At 46.4% G+C, this 25175-nt stretch overlaps 8 protein-coding genes across 8 annotated transcripts; 2 read left to right on the top strand and 6 right to left on the bottom strand.

Moving 5' to 3' along the window:
* Nucleotides 1-108: 108 nt before the first annotated feature.
* BDV38DRAFT_239763 (uncharacterized protein) lies at nt 109-781 on the bottom strand. Its single transcript, XM_032053804.1, has 3 exons — nt 500-781; nt 358-429; nt 109-301 (listed from the first exon to the last, which is right to left on the bottom strand). Exons 1-3 carry the CDS (start codon nt 753-755, stop codon nt 159-161), a joined length of 471 nt encoding a protein of 156 aa, XP_031916551.1. The 5' UTR covers nt 756-781; the 3' UTR covers nt 109-158.
* An 892-nt stretch (nt 782-1673) lies between these two features.
* On the bottom strand, nt 1674-2508 carry BDV38DRAFT_279989 (uncharacterized protein; the record flags this gene model as incomplete). The annotated part of the gene is made up of 3 exons (XM_032059185.1): nt 1674-1800; nt 1853-2097; nt 2149-2508. 3 exons carry the CDS (start codon nt 2506-2508, stop codon nt 1674-1676), a joined length of 732 nt encoding a protein of 243 aa, XP_031916550.1.
* A 564-nt stretch (nt 2509-3072) lies between these two features.
* Nucleotides 3073-6444, top strand: BDV38DRAFT_279988 (fungal specific transcription factor domain-containing protein; the record flags this gene model as incomplete). The annotated part of the gene is made up of 8 exons (XM_032059184.1): nt 3073-3179; nt 4527-4826; nt 4891-5286; nt 5344-5480; nt 5550-5754; nt 5817-5976; nt 6026-6310; nt 6373-6444. The coding sequence occupies 8 exons, from the start codon at nt 3073-3075 to the stop codon at nt 6442-6444; spliced, it is 1662 nt and encodes a 553-aa protein (XP_031916549.1).
* Nucleotides 6445-7400: 956 nt separating this feature from the next.
* BDV38DRAFT_269063 (uncharacterized protein) lies at nt 7401-8891 on the top strand (the record flags this gene model as incomplete). Its single annotated transcript, XM_032056899.1, has 2 exons — nt 7401-7611; nt 7690-8891. 2 exons carry the CDS (start codon nt 7401-7403, stop codon nt 8889-8891), a joined length of 1413 nt encoding a protein of 470 aa, XP_031916548.1.
* A 534-nt stretch (nt 8892-9425) lies between these two features.
* Nucleotides 9426-10627, bottom strand: BDV38DRAFT_269062 (transmembrane amino acid transporter protein-domain-containing protein; the record flags this gene model as incomplete). Its single annotated transcript, XM_032056898.1, has 4 exons — nt 9426-9851; nt 9905-10119; nt 10178-10318; nt 10390-10627. 4 exons carry the CDS (start codon nt 10625-10627, stop codon nt 9426-9428), a joined length of 1020 nt encoding a protein of 339 aa, XP_031916547.1.
* Nucleotides 10628-11947: 1320 nt separating this feature from the next.
* BDV38DRAFT_269061 (PaaI family thioesterase) lies at nt 11948-12518 on the bottom strand (the record flags this gene model as incomplete). Its single annotated transcript, XM_032056897.1, has 2 exons — nt 11948-11974; nt 12024-12518. The coding sequence occupies 2 exons, from the start codon at nt 12516-12518 to the stop codon at nt 11948-11950; spliced, it is 522 nt and encodes a 173-aa protein (XP_031916546.1).
* Nucleotides 12519-20816: 8298 nt separating this feature from the next.
* On the bottom strand, nt 20817-22073 carry BDV38DRAFT_239762 (uncharacterized protein). The gene has a single exon (XM_032053803.1). The coding sequence runs from the start codon at nt 22048-22050 to the stop codon at nt 21400-21402; it is 651 nt and encodes a 216-aa protein (XP_031916545.1). The 5' UTR covers nt 22051-22073; the 3' UTR covers nt 20817-21399.
* Nucleotides 22074-23011: 938 nt separating this feature from the next.
* BDV38DRAFT_279982 (alpha/beta hydrolase) lies at nt 23012-23821 on the bottom strand (the record flags this gene model as incomplete). Its single annotated transcript, XM_032059183.1, has 2 exons — nt 23012-23350; nt 23438-23821. 2 exons carry the CDS (start codon nt 23819-23821, stop codon nt 23012-23014), a joined length of 723 nt encoding a protein of 240 aa, XP_031916544.1.
* Nucleotides 23822-25175: the final 1354 nt, after the last annotated feature.

Below are 25175 nucleotides of genomic sequence, written 5' to 3'. Positions count from 1 at the left end.
TTTTCGATTTTGACCGTCCTCACTTCTTGCCCACGCAACAAAGACATGTCCTTGATGCGAAGGGACAAGTGAGGGAAGACACTGATGAAAGAAGGGGGAAATTATAGATGCACATCTGTACACGTAGGAGAAAGGGAAGGCGGGTATCGTAGTGTAGTTCATAAGACATGGACCCATAAGATGCTTAGCAAGGAGATACATACATTACAAATACCCATAGCTAACATCGGGTAGTTGTATGTAGGTCTTCGATAGCCATAATTTGCTAGAGTTGCGCCGAAAAGCAGCGTTGGGAAAGATACTATGCAGGAAAATTAGTATACTAACTATACAGAGGACGTAGGGAAGATCCCTTACAATTTGAACGACGTCCTAAGAACAGCGTAATCAGAGACCAAAGTAAAAACATAGCTGAGCAGTAAAGCATCCCTGTTATAACAATAAATTAGTCAGTGACTAGCTATACACATTCTGCCAAACTTACAGCTGCAGATAGTACCAATATATGAATGCTCCCAGGCGTTATCTCTATCTTCGCAAATACTCTGGAAAAGGCAGAAGCCTATATCCACTCCAAATATCTCTTGAAGATATTCTAATGTTGCATCAGAAAGCTCAGAGCCCCGCCCTAATCGCCAAGCGCGGGCAGCTTCAGCGGCAAAATCATCATCTGTTTTATGCTTGGCTGTGAGGGTCTGTCTAATATAACTCCGGACTTGTTCTGGGCCAGCAGACCGATCGGGAATTCGTGTCATTTTGTCCAGAAAACAGAGGCTCCACAAGGATTCGCGACGTTCAAGATGGTGGATTTTCCAAGACTCTCTGCGAACGACGGGACTGGAACTCCTGGTCTTTAATCACGTGATACATCCTCATGCTTGCCAGCCTCAGGGGGTGATTGTGGATTGCTCTGGGATTGATTCTGGATCACATGCTAAGAGAGCGCTCACAATGTGGGACTGAATAAGGGATGTTGAGTTGTGTTAGATTGGCTGACTGATCACTATGTTGTTATTGTAGTCGGTAAGCGAACCGGTCACCTCTTATATTCAAAAAAAAAATAATAACAACGCTAAGCTTTACCCTTGCGGGTTCCCCATTTGCTGTCACACACTCCAATGACCATATCGGGTCTCTCGATATCATGATTCGCAAAATTACATGTGTGTTAAGAAGGATGCCTCGTCGCGTCCCCCCGGCCAACCAACATGAGCCAGTCAATTCATACAGGCTGGAACACGTATCCCGAGTTTTTTGGTTATACAAGAGGCCGAAGTGTCTGGACTCCCATGAAATGGCCATCCGTTATGCCAAGCTGGACATAAATCAGTTAGCAAAGCGTTCTGCCGAATCGCTCGGCTCAACGCTTACACAATGCGTCCGTATTGGAAAGTTCCCCGACGGCATGTTCAACAAAACTTTCCTTTTCACAATGCGGGACGGGACGCAAGTAGTTGGTGAAAGTCCCAGATCCGAACGCTGGACGGGCTCAGTATACCACCGTCAGTGAAGTAGTAACCATAGGTTTCGTAGGTGGATTATGCCTTCTCACTTCTGCCTATATACTGATGCCTCATGTCTGGTTAGAACTAATTTAGGTATTCCGGTACCTAGAGTGCAGACTGGAGTTCTAAAGCAACAGAGAACCCCGTTGGCGCGTGTACTACCATATCTTATCTCTTTCTTTTCTTCTCTAGAGCATACCTTGCCATCACCATGTCTCCGCCAAAACGGACCACGTCTATGTCCCGCAGACAAGCCGCGGCGAGGAGCTCTGTCGGAAACCAGACGACGGCCGTTCTATACACCCACAGTCAGCGGGGGGTCTTTTTGTGGGGACGAAATGACTTACGGGACACTTTGCGGAGTCTCAGTCTCAAAAGGGAGCACTTCAGCGCACGCTGGCTCGTATTGCTGCAATTTAGCCATCAACTCCTCGACAGTCACCCCACGCCCCAGTCCGCGAATAATGAGCTTACAACTGGATGTGACCTTCATGTTGATGGATGGGGAGTGATTTGTGCTTTTATCGAAGACGGAAATGCCCGAAAACCGAAGAGCTCGCAGCTTCTCGTCAATGGCAGACATCCGCTCGATCTACTCCTGCGAATTAGGGTCAACAATTGTAAGCGCTCGGCCCGTGGCAACTGTAATACGCAGGCGTCCGGTGATCGCATGTAGGTCTGTCGCAGGGTGATCATAGAATACAACCGTCCGCATGTTGGGATTGAGATCTATTCCCGCATAGAACGGACGGCAGATGAGGATTGCGTGGATCTGGCGATTGTTCGTACCGACTTTCTTAGCGAACAGCCTAATCGAAAAGTTGGGAAATCTCTCGCACAGATGCCTGTGAGTGGACGGAGCGTCATCCAATTTACTTGTGAAAACCATGACATTCTTCCCGGCCAGGGCCGGGGCGACCATGCGGGCGAGTGCTTGCTGCCGGTGCTCTCCTTCAAGCATCAAGGTCTGCTGCGTAGCAGCCCATCTGGGCTTATCATCCATGGCAGTGTTATTAACCCGATTCACCGCCACGGAGGCAAAACCGTCCCATTATTGGCGAAATCTGGGAAGAGGAGGTCACGATACGGGCACCAATTTCAGGCGGTATCTTCTGACATAGGATTCGACAATGAAGACTCACACCAGTGGCTCCAAGCAAACTGTCGGCATCCTCAACATATAGTATCTGACAGAGTCTAGTGACAGGCTCTCGGACTCTACTGCTCCAAGGACCTTCTCGGGGGTACCAGTGACGATATTGAAGTTGAAAAATGGTTGGAAGATGTGGAATGGGAGATGGTAGAGAAGAGGAAGAGGAAAGAGATGAAGGTTGGGGGGATTCCGGAAGAAGAGAGAAATACCTTTGCAATTAAATCTTCATTCACTTTTTCTGTACATTCAAAATTGTTTGTTAAGTCACTTTGTTCCTTCCTCCTGACCTTCACTTTCTTCCACTTTCTTTCTCATTATCCTTCTTTTTTCCACCTCATCTTCACTCCCTGCCTCTCCTCTACCGTCCAGTCCTTCGCATCTTTCCCTACCCCCATCTATTCCAGGATCTTAGTCATGTCGTCTCAGACACCCATTCCTGTCGACAAAGTCGCGAGACCCCAGGCTCACCACACAGTCGTCGAGCCCTCGGGACAGCATCTCCAGCCCCTTCCTTGCGACCTGTACGTCCACCCCAGAGAGCATTCGTGGTTACTTATATGGCAAGTTAAGTTGTTAGAAGTCTAATTTATTTTTTTTTTTTGGTGGTACCTGTTGACTAATTCGCTCAAGTATTTCCTGGCAGATGGGGACTGTGGAGCAAGAGCTTTCGAGCACTTTGCCAACGTGGCTGTCATTTGCGGCGTCAATTTCACAGGTCCTCGCATTTTAGTTGGTGGAGTCATTTCTAGAAGGCAAGCATGATCCCTGTCATCTCATGTTCGATGCTGGTTAGAGATGGATAAAACTTGCATTAGGCACTCAGATCGGGTCAATGGATTGGCATTTACGGCAGACACCAAGCATCCAACATCTGGAGGATACGAGAGCACCGTTAGTCTAAAATATACGGCAAGCCAATGCGCATTAATTCATTTTTCTACGTTTTAACCGTGTTTCTGCCGGCAGAACGGTCTACTATACTGACTCTACTTGAATTACTTACTTGGTCTGCTTAATTTGTGTGGTCTGTGTGGTCTGCGTTGTCTATATAGTTACTAAGTAGTCTAAAGAAAATATATATAATAGATAATAATGGATCAATGATAGTCGAAGAAATATGTACTAGATATCTTTCATAAGATGGTAGTAAGTTTATATATAGTAGCTATAATGGCACTATTACTAGAAAGGAGAGTACCCAGAGTGATACAATATACAAGAAACCAACAGCATAAGTACATGAAGGCATTACTAATATATGGAATTTAGTCAAGTGGGACAGGTTTGAAATGCCAAGGACGGGCGAGCGATAACCAAATCTTCCCCCCGTCTTGCACTCGCACATGCGCGCCATATCCGGGTCGAATAGACAAGGCCGCATCCTCACAGAGCCCAAAGGACGTCCGCCTGTGGTCATAATAATCCCCCTTCAAACGGCTGGTCGCGGTTACCTTGTATAGGACCATGTCCTCCTCATCAATCCCCCCACGGTATGTCCGTGCTTCGGTACCTCAGTTATGCAACGCTTAGCCTGATCGTTACCCCAGGTCCTTGGTCGCTTGTACGCGGTGCAGGAAGCTAAAGTAAGCATCTCATGTATACGAGTGGCTCGATTGTTTTCTCACAATCATGCAGGGTCAGATGTACAGGGTTTAATGGTGGGTCTTGCATCAGGTAAACATGCGCGTACAGTGAGCCTGGGTTATATTGAGCTCTAAACGAAGGTAGATGTAAATCGAGTCGCTCGGATTGTAAATTCGTCCCTTCTAAACCAAGCCCCCGAGCTACCACCGGGTTGATAGAATCTATCTCCAGCAAGTTAGTGCCCCGATCTTTTCTACCTTACTAAAGGCTTAGAGTTCGAATAGCACACAACAAGATGACCGGGCAGCGGCGTTGGAAGAGCGGATTAGAGAACTTGAAGATGCAGTAAGCTCCTCGTTTCATTCATTCCGTGGTGCTCTACAGCAGATATCCAGTCATGTTGGTTTGAAAGATATGAGTGGAACATTAGTTGGATTCACTGCGCCGTCGACCAAGGATCAGGTAATTCGCCCCGATATTCAAGCTGAATCAAACCTCGAGCTATTCGAAGTGGGGCATGACGCGAAGGACCTCGTCGACAAAGGGATATTGGCGTTGGCGGATTGTCGAAAGCTCTTCGACTTGTATGTTCTCATACCCATCGATGTCACGATCTCACTTACAGCTGACAATACCAATTTTCGATAGCTACGGGGCAAATTGCAGCGAGATTATTGCTTTTTTCGATAACATAATGGACTCGTTTGAGGACACCCGCAGATATCCGCTCCTCTTAGCGGCCATGTGTACGATCGGTGCCCGCGCGTCTGCACCTAGGCTGTATCGTCAATGTCTAAACGAAACTTACTCATTGATACAGCAAACATTACTTGGACCTGTCCCTTCTCTCGAGACGCTAAAGGGTATGTTGTTAATAGCTGTGTGGCACAAGAATTACCGGCTCTTGGGGCTTGTGCTATCAATTGCTTACCAGATGCAACTTCCCGAGACGGCTTTGAGTTTAGCAGATAAGGCCAGCGAGCATGATGAAGATTCTATTGACAGAGCAAGGACATGGCTGTCCTTCTGCTGCGTTGATCTTGTGTACTCTTGATCCTTTTCTTCGTTTCCCTAGTAGCAAAGCTGACCGCCTGGCTACAGGCACAATATCAACAAAACGTACTTTATCAGTGAGATTGATCGTTATACGAGATTAGGAAGCGACTTGACGTCCATGCCATATCGGCGTAATGTGGACTATCGAATACGGGCATATTTGGAGTTCTACGGCATCCTCAGTAAGTGCTGTCGATTTGTATCTGAAATTGGCCAACATTCCAAACTTATCGTTTGTCTTACTGTATCAGATCAGGCAAAAAAGGACGTGGTTATCTCAGGCAATATCCAGGAGCAGCCAGTCACATCAGATGTTTGCAGGCAGCTCCAGTTTTATGACAAACAGCTGGAATCATGGTTTCGACGGAATGAAGAAGAAATGGACCCCATTTACCAGACGTTTTCCAAACCCCAGGACCGCAACCGAATGGCGATACCGTACAACTTTGCCCGAATGTAAGTGAACGGCATTTCCGAGACGTGATTATAGAATGATTGGATACTGAGTAATATTATAGGCATCTGAATGGATTCGTTCTTCACGGTCTGAAGCCGGATAGTGCCAGAAACGACCCACTTCGAGTTCAATTCATACGAGCAGCTGTTGATGCTGGGAAATCGCTGCTTAAATGTGCTCTTCGTTCCATCGACTACCAAACTAATTTGAACTATTCGATCGTACGTACTTCCTAGCTCATACGAAGTAATGTATACTTAAACTGCACAGGATTATTCTGGCTCCGCTCTAGGCCTGGCAATCAACTTCCTATCCCGTGCTACATGTGTTGCATATGACTGCATCGACCTTGAAGGGGTTATGCGTATACTGGCACAAGCACGGGATATGTTTGAGGGTGCCAAGCTGGCTGGAAAGGCCGACGAGGTTAGTCATATTCTCGACCAAGTCGCTGAAATAAAGCGCAATATGACAGCCGTCAAACCAAAAAAGAATACGATCGAGGCGGACATCAATGAGAATGTTGACGATGGGTCTGATTTCTTCCTGAATGCTGTGAGTGGCTGAATATAGAGTTTCTCGTGTTCGCGCGCTAACTCGGACAAAAACTCGAATAGAGACTACCTTTGTCTGAATTTTCTCTTGATGAACCATCGATTGAGGATATTCTTATGTATTCTGGAGAGTAAAGGGCTACGATTAGAACGCATCCTTTGTTACGTGCGGCGAGTACGTTCTAAAATGGACGAGAATTCTTGGCGAACTGAACACAAGTCTGACTGTATTGAGTAGTGACTGGAATGCACCGATCATGTTCAACAGCTGGAATAGCTGGCGAACACAGTGGTAGGGTAGTAGCACTCAGAAAAAACGCGATCAAGTGAAGGGTATTGCAGGATTCGAGAGTATGGTCAAATTGGAGAGGCTGAGCCTGGGAAAAGTCTAGTTTAAGTGGGTACTGTGTTAAATATATAAGGAATTTCCTGTAGACACCAACGGATTGTATCAGGATAGTTAAGACGGGTGCCGTGTGTCCCATTGGTGGGCGAAGCGGCATGCCGAACAACACTCGGTCTGAATGACCCCAACTGCTAATAAAGTTAGCCGGAAGTGTATGTGGGTAATAAAAATGTTTTTGTTTACGTATAATTTGGACAGCCTTCGAAGGTAACTAGGGCAAGAAACAAGCTTGGATCAGACTTGAAATGTCTTCTCGGTTATCCTCGGGCCTTCCTCCGATTGTCGCTCCGTATGATCTCCGAACTACATTTACATTAGAAAATAAAAAGAAAGAGAGTAAAAAAAGGGGACTCAAAAAAAGTAGAAATTAAAGCGAAAAGCATAATTGTTATCGTGCATTGCCTCTTATAATTCTACGGCGTCTTCGTTGGCTTGAGACATGCTGGTTATTTAGCCTTCTATCTAGACATACAACACATGGTCCGAGTTACCATCTAGAGACAAAGGAAAATAGTCCTGCTAGCAGATGCCGTGCTTCAATCTACCGAATTACTGTACACACCAGATGTTTGTTATTGCGACAACCTGGGTATGGGTGAAAGAAAACGTGTTGTGAAAGTCCTCGTCTGGAGGAATTCTATTGCATGCATCCAGTCCACCACATTAAACAAACACTCCGCATAGAATGGATACGATGACACCACAATCAAGACTACACCGCGCCCTCAACCTGCTCAAATACATAAGCAAACCTTCCCCTATAGTCACAATCGAGCTGGATAAGAATACTTATGGCCTGGAAAACGCTTATACCACATTTGATCGGATCCAAGGAACGGTGATCATTACCGTGGATTCGGAGACTCCACTCGAGAATATCAGCATTACTTTTGAAGGTATGATGATATCCTATTGCTCCTTTATCTACCTGTATATTGTTCATTTGTGTACAAGAGTCTAATCATGTTGCGAAGGTACTGCCAAGGTATCCATCGGGCGCGAGACATGTACCCTTAGTAACACTGAAGCTACGCAGACATTTCTGCAGCTCAAACAACCTGTCACTCGAGGTATAGACAGCGTACCGAAGATACTCCAACCAGGATGCTCTTATAAACTTCCATTCACCTTTGTCGTTCCTCAATATCTGCCTTGCCAATCCTGCAATCACAATATCAGCTGCTCGGACCTCAAACAAGCCCATCTTCAGTTACCCCCGACGCTCGATGATCCCAAACTCGGACATGGGAAAAGACCAACCCTAGATTATGTTTCCTCTGGAAAGTGCCACATATCATACCGCGTGCGAGTGGTTCTTTCAAAGGGCTCTATACCAGGAACTACAAGACGGACCCGGCTTGTGGACTGCGCTAAGAGTGTGCGGGTTCTTCCCATCTCTATGCATGCACCACACCCGGGGCTACCCATAGTCAGCTCAGATACCTATACACAGATGGAACAAAGCCTTAGCCAAGGGTTCGCGCAGCCTGGCTTGGGGGAGCTAATCACGGAAGCTTCACATATCCCTCCAATTTCGCTCCACTACCCAATTGACAAGGATGGCGCGCATACGGCAGTGCGTCTCAATTTGCGATTCAACCCTACAATAGATGCAGCGCCTCCTCAGTTGAAGAAGGCATCGGCCAAATTTCAAATCTCCACATTTTATAGTCCTGTTCCATGGGAGGATTACCCATCTTGGACGGACAGGGGACTCGTCAATGGATGGGACCGAGGAGCATTTACTGATACATTTCCCATCATGGCATTTTCGATGGGGTCAGTCCAGTGGGTGAAACATCAGGACATGGGTGATGAGCACCGAATTCAAGGACATGACGGAGAATCATTGTCGGATCATACAGCACCACGCAATGGTAGTCGAAGCTACTATACAGCGTCTATTGTCTTACCTATCGTCCTACCACCCAGGATGACTTCTATACCGACCTTCCATTCTTGTTTAATCTCCCGCACTTACAATATTAATCTTCGCCTTTCTTTCCACACGCCCAAACCCGCTCTACAAACCGCTAGTACTACTATTAAGGTACCTCTGATGCTACAGTATGTATCCAATAATCACCATACCAGCTTAGTCCATGAGGAATCAGATGCTTCTGATTCCACTGTTATGAATGTTCTCCCGCCGCCGGAATACACTGCTACAGCGTGAGACTGGCCAATGGCTTCATGATGATGTTGTTGTCGGATGGGGCATAGAAACTTTAAGAGACACGATGAGCGCAACCAGATATACCACCGCGGATTAGAAATCAGCGGAACAAGACCCTTCTTTGTCTAGATAGCCATTCTTGACCCCGCTGCATATTTGTATACCTTTAAATAGTAACTACAATATACCCTTATCGAATTGAGAATAGTCGTAGTTAAATTCTGGAAGAGTATAATATAAGTGTTTAGAATAGAATATAATATTATTCTGTATAAGATATAGATTCGAAACCAGGTGTCGGCAACATCCTTTCTATAACGACCAATGAGATATTGTAGACTGGCCTACGGGAAGTTCTAGGATCTGAACACCTGAGAAATATACTTGAATGGCGTATATGATGTTGGGGGTCATGTAAGACCCAGGTGTTCAAGACACGATCTTGACGGTTTATGGCTGTTTTGGTCTAATGGTATTCTATATGACGCTTCTCAAATAGCGAACAAAAATAAACTATATTCAATCCAAAAGCACCTAGGCGTTATTCGCACAAGAAAAGCTAGCCCCAGAATGATTGGTGTGAATATCCTTCCCTGCAACATAAACACCCAGGCCACATATACAAAAAGCCATACATATGGTAGATACATTAACCAAAGTCAGCAAGACCTTTTTCCCTGAGGCAAAGTATGCGCCCGCATTCATGTGCAGCCAACAGAACCCAGGAAGCCCGTACGAGAACCAGCTGGCAAACAGCGCACTGATCAAAGTAAGAATACTATTAAAGCCAGGAATGGCTTCGGCGATTATCCATGCAAGGACCCAAAGTGTCAATATGACTCCAATCCATGATCCAATTGCAAGGAAGTCTCGCTTGTGCATCCGGTCTGTACCATGGGATATACGCATGTAGATAAGCTTTGAGGCGACATGGCCTGCAACGACGCCTGAGATTAAGATCTGAGAGATCTGTTAGCTTATCCTCAGAAACCTAGATATGGACAGGTACATACAGCGGGTAACGCAAGCCCATAGGCTATTTTACTAACGACTGAGGGGGCTGATCCGAGAGCAGGCGAGGCGACGTCTGCACCAGCATAACGGTAGATCACGAGGGATGCCAAGAGGTAAATGCCAATCTCAGCAGCTTGGAGCAGATAGAGAGCCTTGGGGAAGTCACGGGGATTCTTCAATTCACCCATGAAGCTATAGTATCCGATATGCCCGGCTTGGGGACATGTTAGCTTTAGTACTCAACCCAGAGTAGATCTGAAAGAGATGCTCACCGTAAGAAAATACAATATTAGAGACTGCCGAGAATCCATGATATAGGTTGGTTTTTGTCGTTGCTTCAGCGCCTGTGCCAGGTTTTGTGATACCCACACTGACCATCGTAACGAACACACCAGATAAGATACTTATAAAGGCTGTCAACGTTTGGTTAGCATCCAAGCAAAGGAATGCAAGATGAAGAGTACCCTTGTACGATCCGACTCACAAAGTATAGAAAGCCACGAGATATTCTTCATCGTCCGCGGCAGAGAACAAATGAGCGAGACCACAAGCCCAACAACACCAAAGACCATTGAACAGGTCGCATGGCCACTGATAGAGTTCAGCGCGACCGTGAAGGTGACAAGATGGCCTGCCATGAGGAATATGAGGAACAGCGTTTGCCCAGCGCATAATAGCTCTCGACCGAATGCCCCCATCAGGACCTCACCGGCGTCCGCCATGTTTGAGATCTGGGGATGCTTCCATTTAAATTGCCCAAGGACATATCCAGTATATGTGGCTAAAAGCCCAAGGCCAATAATAAGAATAACAGATCTTATCGTGTCGCCGCATTATTAGCCAAAGTCGCAGTTGTAGGTAGAGGATCACTAACGGAACTAGGCCGAGCGCAGCAACGGCTGCTGGTAAGGATAAGACGCCGAGGGATATCGATTCTGCGATCATGACTGGCAATGGGTCAGTTTGACTTGCATAAAGTAATATGGTTTGGTGGACGGACGTAATCCACATTGCCTATGGGGCACTATCAGCCAAATCCCAACAGAAGGTATACCAGTCCTCGCGCTTTGATGCTTACCACCATGATAGGACTTTGTATTTCACTTCGGCGTTAGACTCGTCGCCGAAGGCATCCTGAGTCAGTGCAAATGTTGCTTGTTCCTCAGCCTTCGCTTCTAAAGACGTCTGGGATTTGAAGCTGGTGTCAGGGTAGCTTTCCAAATCTGCCCCAACAGAGGCTTTCGTATCATTTGGGGTCATCTTCAGGCTTGCGCTGTTCACTGCAGTCTAACTAATTGAAGATCCGGATCCGATCCGGTATCTGTTCTAGAAATGAACGTCTGGTATACTTGCAGTGTAACACCTGAACAAACACTGAGAAAAAAAAAATTGATTGCATTAGCTCCTGGGCTACAGACAGCCCTAACAACAGAAACGTAAAAGACAGACATACTCATAGCAAAGAGTATGAGCGACCGATATCGGGGGAGAAAAAGAAAAAGCTTGTATCCTTTACAAATGGCGCGGCTAGAGGCGGAGATGTAATTAAGTATGAATAACAAATGTTTCACCTCTTTCTTTTATTAAATCTCTACCAATTTGAAACTCTCTGTACCAAGCATTTGGCGATATGGCAAGCAATCCTACGTATTCGGTATATGCACATGGTAGCCACTAAAATCCGCAAAACCAGAGCGCAGGCTTCGAAACCTTCGCTTCGGTGGAAAAGTAAGAAGTTAAAATTGAAGAAAGTTTTCTTAAGCATAACTGAATCATCAGACCCACAACAGCTCTTGACTGGATACACTAATGTGGCCCAAACTCCATCTCGTCCCAAAGAATGAGCTCGCGCTCGGCTATTACCGGCTCATGCTAGCATCAACTGTAGACCCTTCAACCCTAAGGTCAACATGGATGGTGAACGTTTTGCTGTCAAATGTATATTCAAGAAGGCGCGCTAAATGCTAGAATTTGGGTTATGACATCTATGGTATAGCATTAAGTGTCCTTAACGCAAACTTCTAGTACTACCAGCTCGTGTTCTACTTGGGATACAATGGAACCATCGACTAGATGCTGTTAGAGACCAGACACAACGTAGTATGAGCGGGGACTTACAGTAATGTCCCTAGGCTCAACAAACAATGCCTTGGCCTCAGCAACTAATGTGCCTTCATTCTCTTCCACACTCACTTCAGTGTTAGTCGACTCCTGCCGCCGGAGCATCTCCTTGGCCGTGAAAGGATTCAGGTACCGAATTTCACCAGCAATCCATGCCTTTCGCCCCTCTTTCTTAATAACTTCACTGCGGTAAATATACACTCGGTCTGGAATAGACGGGTTCCGGAAACTGATATCGAAGTTTGCCGTCATGCCTATACGACTGCCAAAGACATTCGAAGCACACCGGGCGAAGGCATCATCGAATAATGTAAATAAGAGGCCCCCATGGACGAATCCCGGATGACCACAGAGGTTACTCCCTACGTAACACATGCCGATAAAGCGACATGTTTCGTCTGATTTAACAAAGAAATATGGGTCGGTTGGAATCTTAGTCGGCCCAGACAGCGATCCGATAACCATGTGCACCGAGCTGGCCGTGGGATGCATGGTGCGCGAAGGGCGTGACTCCTCATAGGCTGAGGATTGCGGTATACCTTTGTCCGATCGCGATAGCGACCGAAGATATCGGGCCAGTGGCAGCGAAGATATGAGACGATCGGCGTCGTTCGACTCCTCGTGGGCTGAGTCAACCTGGGACGGAGACACCACGGTGGAGAATAAACGTGGTCTGGGTGCAGGTTCACTCGAACTTGGGCCGGTTTGCTGAGTTGTGAATATGCATACAAACGGTATGCGCTGGGAATCGGAGAAGATTGGGGAACTCAGTCGCCTCACCCAGTGGGCATGAGACGATGTCAATGCCCTTCGGACTGACATGCCACCCGATATAGGGGTCACAGCGAACATGATGCCTCAGCGCGAGGGTCAATACAGACTCAGATCATCAAGACCGCTATGGTATAGAATATGCGACCGAGAGACTGAGGGATGCAGACCGAGTAAGGGAACAGGTGTCCGTGCGCGCCCAGTTCCCTCGGCTAAAGATTCGTTCTGCTCCACCAATGTGTATGGCAGGTGCCTAGCAAACAGTAGATCTTGATTTCCCAATAGCCTTCATTTAGTGGCAGATCAATGTTCGGCTGTAAGTTGGGCTTCATTATCTTGGCCCGGTATGGTACCCAGCCACAAAGTAAATGCCTTGGTGGACCTTTTCCAATGCGTACTAGACATTTTATTATGCCTGTCCCGTTGCACTTGTAGATCTGGTGCACCTGTCTTCTGTGTTGTCAGGCAGTGATTCGGCATCAGTCCGCTTTCAAGACCTCGGCTTTTGCTTTGCGAGGGGCGCAGGATCATCATTTGAAGTTCAATAGAAGCCGGTGCACCTTTAGCTATAAAACTTTCTTATTCTTTTGTGCTTTTTGAGAAAAAAGAGTGGGGTAGGAAGGGGACCAATATCCATTTAACAATTTGCAACTTGAAAGTCATGTTCCAGCCCTAACTAATATAAAAATATGCCTTCGTTTAGTTATCCTATTGTCATTGGACGACAGCAATGAAAGAAAATCTTCATGCTAGAAATTCAGAGACAAGGATGGTTGAAAAGGCTTAAAAAAAAAAAGAAAAGGTCGTGTCTGCTTAAAAATCTACCATGTTGTAGTTAAAGCTCAGTCCTCTTGTTAAGGATATATATTAGAAGTGAAATTGTTGGCTCCGGTAGTAGCCGCAAAAGTAGTAATTGCAAGCAAACCTTCTAGGGCTCACATACGCGCAACCGACACTGTAGATGGTCAATCTCGTTTCACTTAGCTGCAAAATCAATTACAATCTTTGCTAGACGATTTAAAATATGTGTGAACCAACCCACTGGGTAGTGGAGATAGCGGGGAGACTAAGTATACAAGCATTGGAAAAGAAAGAGGGAAGCTAAAAACATCCGAACATGAGCGCATGGTTCGAAGCGTATTCGGCTTCTACGTATTGCGCACACATCCTACTCGTCAGTCGTTTATTACATTGAGCCCTGTGAAGTGAGGCCGATCAACCGAGCTGAGCCTTGGCAGGGATGGAGAGTCGTGTGCAGCGTACCCCCTTGCTTCATGTTTCGATGGTGTTAGAGGTTTAAGCCTTGCGAGATCAACAGGGGATTTGATTTAAATCCCACCTTGCTCTGGCAACTGTTTTTATCTCTGCAACATATGCGTCGCGTAAGCAATCCTGGTTGACACGGATGTTGCAGTTACCACGATTGATCATAGTGGCTGGGATACGTTATTTCAAATGCTAATCAGATCACGGGTTAATGTTACTTGCTTCACCGTGGTCTTCTCCATTCTCCCTTCCTGCATTCCATCTAAAATAGTGAATGCTTCTCTTAGATAACGGGCAGTTCCAAACGTTTCACCGGCACAAGAAAACACACCGATGACACCCCCCCGGACCAACCTCGGGCCATTGACCACGACATTTACTGCTCCGGAATCATGTACTGTCGCTGTAGGAGCGTGTCCGACTTGCACAGAAGGATGGCAGGCTCAAACGTGCAGTAATAACGCCTTTAACCACCAAGGGGTGCAGGATGATGTTGAATGTTGGCCACCTCGCGCCGTTCCCAGTCTGACGACAGGAGTAGCCCTCAACGGCTGGGGTTTTTATTCACCAGGTATACATTGCCCTGCTGGGATGGTGACTGCTTGCTCGGCGACGGGAGGATCAAAGGGAGGATTCCAGTTTCAGTACTCATTGAACGACGGAGAGACTGCTGTAGGCTGTTGTCCAAGGTAAGCTCTCCCCACGCGATCGGGATATCTCGCCGAACCACGCCCAGCTGTCGAGTTTAACTGAACTAATTTTGACAGCGGCTATTCCTGTGGTCATGCTGGCCATGATCAATATCAAACATGTCAGTCCGTTTATGCTACTGGCTCTTTCCCAGTTGTGCAATGCAAATCCGGCTCAAGCAATGGCTATACATATCAGACAGTCCCGGCGACTGTCACAGCCACAGCATCCAAATCAGTGACGCTCACACACACAATCTCTGCATATACTGTCAGAGCTCCCATGATTCAGATCAACCACATGGCAACTGACCTACCGACATCGACATCGACGTCACCCCTTCCTACCTCATCGGACTCATCTTCTGGAATAAAAGTTAGCGCCTCCATATCAGCACATTTGTCTCCTGGCGCGAAGGCCGGAATTATCGTCGCAGCCTGCTTAGGTGCTATAGGATTATTCACGGTGATTGCATGGTTGTGGTATAGGTGTGGGTCACGGAGAGACAAAGCTGCTTCGGCTAAGTCAGAAACCGGCGATCCTCAAGTCCCACCTATTCCAGTCACAAGTAATAGCATGTCACAAGGGCCCCAGGAAAATAGGCCAAAGTCCGAGTTGCCAGCCCACCACAATGTTTCGGAATTGGATGGTTCGCAGATTTCTAGTCATGGGAATACCGCGGGTCCCGGTTGAGTAGTCGGCCTTGACTGTTTGTGTACGAATAAGACTAGGCGAACTGACACGCCGGTCCAGCTTTCAGGACGTGTCTTTCTATGATACAATGATTTGCATTTATAAAAAGTGTGCTTCGTTGACAGCCCCAAAAAAAACCATGTAATACGATATTTCACCATCGTGCTGTGCCGTGATTAGAGTTGACCGGGTCCCCCGCTATCAATCAATCAATCGATCAATCAAGGTTCTATTAACCTGTTCGAGCCTAACTACTGAATATCTAGTTATGTAGGCACGTCAAAAGAGCGTAGAATCTAACTGTAAAACGCGATATACCTATAAAGGAAGTAATCGAAAGCTTTTAATTATAACTAAAGCTGTCTGCCATCTGGTGGTTGCCTTTCTAAACCCTTACCATCCTGTGTCCCCGGCCCCTTCTACACCGATCAGGACCCAGGCTTCTTTATTAGAACTGGTATAAAGATAGGTGTCGCACGGCGTTTTGTTAGCGATATCACTGATTGGCTCAAATATTGGATGGAAATCCTAGACAACAACTAAGGGAATTTTACTAGAACTGTATACAGGAGTATACAAATTTTCTCCGTGGGGCTTTTTTGTTCATAGCATGATTGAACGTTTTTTTCTTGCATTATTATGTCGAGTGCCGTTAGAGAAGCTCTTAATACTTGTATATTGGTGTACACAGCCTGTCAGCAGCCTTTGTGAAAGGCTGATGAGCTACAAGTGACTTGCCGTAGTTTTATCAAACAGTATATTACTTTGTGTTTTCTACAGTACATTGAAATTCAAAATTGGCGCCCAGGCCTTACCAACTTGAATTGTTTCCCAAGTCCTAGTGCTAAGTCCCGCTAATCCTTTTTCTAGAGGAACACCATTTTTTTTATTTGCACTATTTGATATCAGCCTATTAACCCATGTGGGTAATCTATCAACCCACAATAGGTAGCCCATGGGTCAGGAGATTGTGGTGGGTCTTTGGCTGTTGGCGCGGTAAGTAAAGGGGCTTCATCAGGGCATACAGGCATCCAAGAGGAAATACTTTGGCGATGCTAAGCTGAAAACTTCGTATACCCGGTAGCCCCACCAGGCTCCAGCTACGAGATGGTGTTTCTTGACATTCTCACTGGTCAGTGTCATTCTCCACCCACCTCGGTAAATATTCAGCTTCAGCCGCTTGACGTTGATCGAAACCCCACCAGATCTACAGTCTGTGGCCTCTCTTCTCTTTTCATATTTCCTATAATACCGTCCACGAACTCCTATTGCTTTTGTCTCCCTAAACGCTCGTTATTTTCGAGTTCTTTCTCTCGCAAAATCATACTGTACCCAAATCTTATTATCACAACTGTCCTATATATCGGAACGGAAAGACAACTTCTGTTAAACAGATCTTGATTTTTTAATATATAGAGAGATAATAATTTATATCTATTTATACAAAGTTTACATATACTAGATTTTTCTTGTTGGCGCTATTTCTTTAAACTGTTCAACTTACACTTCCTTCTCCTAGCCGAATGGCAGATTATGTTCAATATTGCGTGTGAAAACAAGCCCAAAACAATCGGTATATAATCTCTGCCTAGCCTTGGTTAACCAGGAGGTTTATATCATTTCAATAAAACTAACTATAGATTATACATAGAAACATTTCTTAAGGCGATGTCTAGCAGTCTATAAGTAATTCTATAACATCTACAGAGATCTGCCCGAACGAAGGTTGTTAAAGATAGTTTGGTCATATCAGCTATTGTTTCTATCGTGATAGTCTATTGGTATTCCACAGCCCAATATTAGCAACAATAGATGTAACCAACTTGGACTGAAATGAGGATGCGCTGTAATTGTATCACTGATTTATTCCTCCTACTACTAACGAAAGGCACAAGTCAGCACGACAATATTACAATAAGATTCGAAAGGTTTTTCATAGCCAACTTACAACAACGACAAGGTCGCCATCCTGGTTCTCAATCCGGTGGGAGAGGTTGATCTCCTGGCGCTCTCCTTGCCCACCATTAAGATCCGCCTCCAACCAAACACCATCTTCACGGAAACTCAAGTCGATGTTCGCAGCACTTCGGGTGAAGTTGGATCCATCCCAAGTGAAATAACCTAATACATAGGAACCTCTTCAGCAATAATATATTAAAAAGGAATTATGTATGGCCCAGACTCACCATCCGAGTTGCCAATGTGGTCGTCGAGTCTAAGCTCCGCCGGGAGAACACTGTTGTCGCCAGCTCGAGCGGCGGCGAGAAGCCAAGTGCCATCGTCACGGACTTCGACGCGGATGAGCTGGCAGGATTGGTGGAAGGACATTGTGGTGGTGATTGCTTTTTTCGAGAAGAAAATATATATATAATGGGAGGGAATTGAAGTGGAGGAATTGTTGATCTGAGTGAGAAACTTCAACAGGGCGACGTGCCTTAAATACCCCGCCAGCCCTCCCTGAGTCCAAATATCATGGAGGGGTAAATGCAGCTCTTGGCGGCCACCGCAGCTTGGGTCACTCTTAGCGAATAGTTCAAGGCATCGATATGCGGTGGCTGTGTTTGGGCTGATCACATACGGAGCTGAATTGCGGGGATTTGAAGGGCGGGGGGCAGTCAAGCAGCCAAGTAAGTTTTCAGCTCAGCATCGCCGAAGTATCCACCCACGCCCCCCAACAGCCACTATTGAAATTGGGTTCCTTGTAGAGCTTTCTCCTGCCTAGGGCATCGCAGTCAAGGCGGTATATAAGGATCTGGGCGGCCATTGTTGGATCTGCCTGCTCTTTGACATGCTATTTCTCTTGTTCTTCTCTTGGTCGTTGACAACATTCCTGATATCACACCTAGAAATATCTTTCTCTATTGGAAATTAGTTTGATATCCTTACTTGAAACCGTCCAACAACATCCAAATGACACCCAATATACCTGATCCGCTTACCTTGTAGGTTGATAATATTATCAATATAGTTACCAGTGCAGAGAATAATGAACCGGGTGAAGTTGAATGGCTGAGTCTTTTTAATAATCATGTAAGTAACAGCAGAGGAGGTAGTTAGAGCGTGATTGCTTCGCAAAGCACACCATTTTGGCCAAGTCATGACGAGCTCTAAGATGCGTCCACGTAGAATCAATGCTTTTGGATTACGAAAAATTATTGTCACGGAGTCTAGCCTACATTAGGTTTCTTAACGGCATCAGGAAGCGGGTGGGAAATATTTTGATATGAGATCTTGGACTGCTGCCCTACTTTGACCGTAGTCTTGAACAGTTGGTTCCCTAGGAAGGAGTGAGGTTCATCTGTGATAAAACTAGAGTTGATATCGGATCGGGTTCCGGTCCAAAATCTAGGACCCGCCCCTGACCCGCACCAATCGAGATAAAACCCGACCCGGGAAATTACCGGGTTCGAGGCGGGTTTAGCGGGGGACCCGATCAACTCTAGTTACCGGAATTATCTTCCACCAAGCCCGGTCAGTAAAGCAGTCTATGCTTTACTCCGCTGAGTACTATTAGTGGCTAATAAATACTAATATCGTATCTGAATCCGCGGAGGGAATCTACTTAGCTCTACCATGTGTGGGTGAACAGTGGTTGAATTATTGAAGAGACTTGTATAACTGACTATTGTCTATACATGCGCATATTCTGCAGATTAACTATTAGTCTTACCTCCAGAAAACGACTACATTCCAGTTATAGAATCCGGAGCTGATAGGTAGCCCTTGGTGCTGAGCTAGAGCGTGCCCCTGGTTTGCTAGCTGCTATGCATTTATAATACGTCAATATATATAATGTTTTACTTACCTAATTCCTACCCTTAACGAATGAAGAATTTTGATAGAGAGGACTAGATTTCTATGAACGATCAGAGTATGGGCATGGTTTGGCGAGTTTAGAAATAGCTGTCATATAAAGTGAAACAGTTACCATAATCCGAGCGTTCATGCGACGGGCGACAGCGTGCACCATGGGATATTACTTATCGAATATGCGACAAAGAAGCATGAACTTGTGTTAACTAGTTTCTGTAGTAGGCCTCGTCGATGCTAGGCATCTGTAGGCGCTCCATAACCCTCGCATGACAGGCATAATCAGCGGGTGATCGATTAAAGAAACTTCAATGTCCCCCACATGGTTCAGATACGAACGAGAGTTTGTGCCATCATCATAACACATACTTTATGGTGTAACACATGAAGTTTGCAGGATTCCCCAGTCGAACAAAGGCTGCCAAGGGCGACATGGCCAAGGCAATGGAACGGGTCCCTAATAGCACCGCACTATGAGAGGAACTAGAGAGTCATAGGAATTTGCACATGATGATGGAGAAGAAAAGGTACGTTCCAGAACTATGGAAACGTTGGTCTAAACTAGCTGTTTTCGCGATAAGGAGTAACTATGAATCGTTTGCTGTAGATTCTGCAATCCACTAATTGCCCAGATTAGGTCTCTTAATAGCCGCGCTTATCGGTGGATTCAGCTGGCCCACATACACCTATGACACGCGTTAACTGCACTCTGGGACACTCGCAGAAAAGAGCAACGCAGTTATTCATTACGAGATCCAGTTCTTATACAGTACCACTCGTTGCTTGTCACTTGGATTGTTAATCAGCTGCAGCCCATCAAGGCTAAGCGATTGCTAATCTATGTGTCACCGTATCTTAGCGTCACAGTCCACTGTGTTTGTCTCCACCGAACCATCTCCACCGTGGAGGGAGCGTGGGAGCTAGATGCCTGTGCATAGACCCGAGACATCACACTATTACCTACTGTCATTGGAGAACTTTTGCGGAAAGCGCGCTTCGAACAATTTTGGTAGCAATGTAAGCGTGCGGATCCACGCTGATGAAGCACAGATCCCCAACGTACCAGCGTCAGGAACATGGTAATGAGTTGTTGCAGTGGGTCTGTCACTTTTAGTGTCTACAATCCGGGACATGCGACCTTATACGTGGCCTGATCCATGGACGATTCTCGGCCGTGGCCGTCTGACCGCGCATTGTGGTTAAACAGCTGTGCCACCCCAGTTGAACCAACCTGTATCCAAGGAGTAGGTGCTACAGGACAGTGTCACATCTAATTGCCAACCGGCTGCTTGGTTCTGTGCAATGAAACATTGGATATATTTGGTTTTCCGTGTTACAAGCCGCGGGCTATTCCGGTCACTATTGTTCATGAACACCCTCTCAACAAAGGCAAGGGTGCTACATATCGTGACACAGAATGAAGTGAGATCACCCATGGCAAATGATAGCACCGGACTTGTTCTCAGCAGCCATGTGACGAGTGCACAATCCCTGAGTCATTTGTGCAAGGGGTTTAATGAGACACCTTGCTGCCAGTGTCTTGGTACTTAACGCCTTCAGCGCGCTTTGCGCGAGTCTTCAAGAATGTGAATCTCCGTTATCTGGCCAGAACTACCTACCGGCAATAGAACTGCCTCTTCCAGAGCCAGGTGACAACGACGATACTGTACAATTGGGTTTCCGACCTACAGACCCCTGCGCTGCCAAGACATATCCTCTCCAATATGAGAGCCTTGTTACGATCATGATAGGTTATTCCTTTTACCATATGTCGTCGGTGCAGCCTGTCAATACGGGTGCTCTGGCTATTGTGGTGCAAATCGGGTGTACTTTATTCTACGCTCGGTTGTGAGGTCCATATTTTCCATGGGATTTCATACTCAAGGTGATAATTATATCTTTCTATCATTTGCATAATATCGCGTCCGTATGTAACAGCATGCCAATGTGATACGCCCAGTGACCCCTCTCTGTCCATGTTGCCATTTCCCTTTCTTGTCTAATTTGTTTCAATTTCATTCTTTCGTCAGAGTCTCTCGCTGATATTTTGCCTGATCCGCTATTAGCGGCCGCTGCAAGGAGGATACGGCGACATCCAATTCGACCTGGTCGAGTACAATGAAATAGCCGATCTGAAAAACCGTCACCCTGCCGATCCTGCGTCCTGCCATTTGATCCACTCCCAACTTCGCGGAATTCCCTGGTCTTGGCTTTCCCAACTGCGTTCCACCATCGTGCGATATACTTCCACCTCTTCAAACGCGGTCTGCTCTTCGATATGGTCAAAGAGCCCGCTGATAAAGTCCTTATGATCGTCCTGTACACTGGCCACGCCGAGAATAAATAGTGGGATGAGCAGATATGGTGACAGCTCGAGAACGGTGATAGCCGACATCGCCACAACGCCTTGTTCCACCATTGACTGGACCTTCCCATCGCACATACTGTCGGGGTGCAGAATGAGGTAGAGCCAGGTAAACAGGGCTGATGTGTAAGAATCGTATAGCTCTTGGTATTGTTCACCGGGCAGAGTTTCTGGAGGTTGCCATGTCGCTAGGTCCTGCCATATGCCCACAGCTTCCGTAATTGTCGTAGAGTTATTCACTTTTCCGGTTCTTGAGCGAAAGTGAAGGGACGATATTCGCCGTATAATGTCTAATAGACCGTCATTCATTCCAAATGTAATGCCGTCCTCATTTAATTCGCAGCTTTCGTCGTGTGTGGTTGTTTGAGGATCTATGGTTGTGGTAGAGATCACAAGGGCATCAAATAATTCCAGAATAGCATAATCCATGGTTAGAGCTGGTGTTCTTTGTCTATTTTAGTCCCAGGGGGCGTTCTACAGTTTTTATATATTGGTGTTATCAGTTTTAGCCTAACATTCGAAAAGGCGCCGGAGCCGCAGCGATAATTTCGTCCCTAGCGGTAGGGTTAAAATTGTTTGACTATCTTTTGCCGCGGGAAGGGGCAGAAAAATAAGAATAAAGAAAAAAAAAAAAAAGAAAACAAAAAGAGGCGTAGCACTGTACTCCGTACCCTCTCTACACTAGATTCTAGCACCGTGTATCAGCACTTTTTAAATGAGTAAAGAAGCGACACGTCATATATTGCTCTACTGAAGTGGTTCCTCTTTGACACTGGTTCCAGTTAAAGCAAATAAACCCGGTGGGTTCCATGAATCCGCGTCCCTGAAGCAAGCCTTCTAGACCGACAAAATAGCGGTAACCTTGCCAAGACTGTCGTGGATCGCTCTCAAAATCTCCGATCGTGGACTTTCCTTTGTGTCGGTAACGAATATCTCTGGAGCCGCCTTTTCGCATCCTTGGATTCCTGTGATTATTGGGCATCAGACCCAGAGCGTTGGAACTGTGCGCGTTAGTTGCGTTAAAAGAAAATGTTGGAATCCAGATCCCATCACTGCTCGATCGGTGCCAACCCAATCACTGAACCACATTAAAAGGACAGGAGGAATGCGTTAGTTATCTCGCCACTGATTCCTTACATGAACCATCGGTCGCTAATCATCGCTCTAGGATTATTAAGCCTACATGAACAAGCGCTATCAACCACCAGTTCTGATTGCTTCTCAAACCCTGAGTTCTGCGATTGTCTTCCAAGGGCCACGAAACAAGTCTTGGCTTCGTGTAGGTTCCCGCGTAAAAATAGTCGGTTTTATTCTCAATCCCTTACTCTTAATTTTAACTTATCTTTTTCCTTCCGTGTTTTTCACCCTGACTGTTGTGGACTTTCAAACACTACTTTGCAGCCAAATTGACCACAATTTCGGCAGTTGAATCAGGCGTACTCAAGAAGGGACTATGGCTCGCGGGTATCCTTATAACGTCCAAGCTCACGCCCGCATTCTGCACATCTAAAATCATCTTCTCTTGTATGCTCACAGGAATGGCCTGGTCGTCCTCACACACAATATAGGTGGCGGGAATGTTACGATACGCTTCATGGGTGATTGGATTGACCTGTGCAGATTTTGGCTGTGGGACAAGTCGTTCCGCCCAGAACGTGGCTTCGTCGTCCGGAAGATCCTGGTAGAAGACCGAGGCAGCATCGGGAACCCGCAACATTCCTTGTTCATCCTGGTTTGCACGGAGTGGACATCAGCAAACTACGTCTAAACAATATGGCTGGGAAAATGTAAGACGAGCAAACAGGATTAAACCTACACAGACTATGAATGGGGCCAAAGAACCACCAAACATATCAACAAGACTGTTCCCAGAGAACGGTACAAACGCTGCCAGGTATATCAAACGCTGAATCCCCAGCCCTGCAAGAGCGTCGGTGCCGACCATTCCGCCATATGAATGCATCACTGCGAAAACCTCCTTTCCTTCCTGGACCAGGGACTGAGCTATGTCTCGGACCAGGGCGACATCGTCCTCGATGGTTTTTGTCGGGAGGAGCTCTCCGCTACAGCTCGGTAAGCGGGGGCATACAACTTCCGTGCCGCGATTTTCGACGGCCTTGCAGAAGGTACCGTACAGCTCGGGATAATGCCATGACCCATGGATAATTAGGAAGGTCGGCGGTCTTGGTGCGGTTGACATCGTGCTTCGTGTATTTGTCGCGTTTGACTGGCGAAAGGCGGGGTTGGGGTTGTCCGGTGCACTAGGATCGGTATATCTCTAGCTTTCGCAAGTTGGATTGAAGTGAACTTGGCGGGGGTTTATATCGGTACTACCGGGGATTGGTCGAAGGTTGCAACGCATTTCCGCAGGAGAGTACTCCGTAGCAATGAGGATCAGTGCGCTGGCAAGTCCGTTGAGAATCTCTCGGCTCTTGTCGGGTTGTCTGAGGATCGACTCGGTATATCCTTGCCGATTACGGACAAGCGGTGCTGCACGGCCCATTTAGTCCATTTCATCCAGTAAGATTCTCAATGTCGTGACGTGTAACGAGAACATTCGCCGCGAACAAGTCAGTCAATGAGGATCGAGTTAATTTAGGGCTTCGGAGTGCCAGACTCGCCCGTGTGAAAGAGGATGCCGAGAGACAAACATCGTCAACAAGTCAAAAATACCAAACACAGGAACTACGAAATTGGACCACATTCTTTGACTTTCTGGAACTCACTGTCCATCCTTCAGTGATCATTGAACATGCGCATCGACGACGTGGGGATACCGGTCGGGCGCTCTAGCACACTATTCGTAATCGGATCTTCAGGGTCACAGGATGAACACAATCTCGCGGTGATATGATGCTTGCGCTCGGTCAACCCGGCGACTAAAGTCCTCATCAAAAAGAATGGTTCTCCTAGTGGCCATTGCTCGTTTTATGAAAGATTGATCCGAAGCTTTGCCTAAGTTCGGACCCCAGCCAGATCGCTTTTGCTAATCTGTTATGGAGAGGGTTGTCTATCGACGTATAAGCAACCAACCCTTAATATCCTGAGACGATTTTAATCAAAGGTTGAAAGAACTGTCATTCTTTCTGTCATGATCATTGGATCGGGAATATTTACTACATATCCAGAACCCTTTGCGCTAGGACGCGTGATATCTATGTTTCCCGTTAGCGATATCGCGTTCTAGAAAGGAAGCTTTACCTTTTGATGCCTTTGTCCGAGTTAAAGTAAGATATGAAACGGAATCCCCTCGCACTTGAAGCTCGGTAGTCGACATTACCATACCAGGCTTGGAGAAGTGGTCTGTGAGCAGTCTTTGCGCAGCCTAGCCCCTCTAGTTTCGTGGCGAGGAAGGTAAGCGCTCAAGTCCAGCCATAGACATTCACCGGCGTTTCCGAGAGACTATCAGATATTGGCTTATACGCAAAAGATAACATGGTCTCTGATGCACTATACCTTTTCCGAGATTAATTAAGGCCTCTCGGGAGAGAAGGTCCTCCGCTAGTAATTTGCTTTGGAGCAAACGATCATGCGACCTTGACAGTTTCGCAACA

This window comes from Aspergillus pseudotamarii (genome assembly GCF_009193445.1).
Source record: "Aspergillus pseudotamarii strain CBS 117625 unplaced genomic scaffold BDV38scaffold_11, whole genome shotgun sequence".
In the NCBI taxonomy this organism is placed as follows: Eukaryota; Fungi; Ascomycota; class Eurotiomycetes; order Eurotiales; family Aspergillaceae; genus Aspergillus; species Aspergillus pseudotamarii.
This window is presented reverse-complemented; position numbering and strand designations above follow the sequence as displayed.

Excerpts from the sequence above, each read along its gene's own strand:
- BDV38DRAFT_239763 (XM_032053804.1), bottom strand. The coding sequence starts at position 755 with ATGACACGAATTCCCGATCGGTCTGCTGGCCCAGAACAAGTCCGGAGT. Across the intron at positions 430-499 it reads CTGGGAGCATTCATATATTG|GGATGCTTTACTGCTCAGCT; the intron begins GTACTATCTGCA and ends TTGTTATAACAG. Across the intron at positions 302-357 it reads CTTAGGACGTCGTTCAAATT|TATCTTTCCCAACGCTGCTT; the intron begins GTAAGGGATCTT and ends TTTCCTGCATAG.
- BDV38DRAFT_239762 (XM_032053803.1), bottom strand. The coding sequence starts at position 22,050 with ATGGATTATGCTATTCTGGAATTATTTGATGCCCTTGTGATCTCTACC.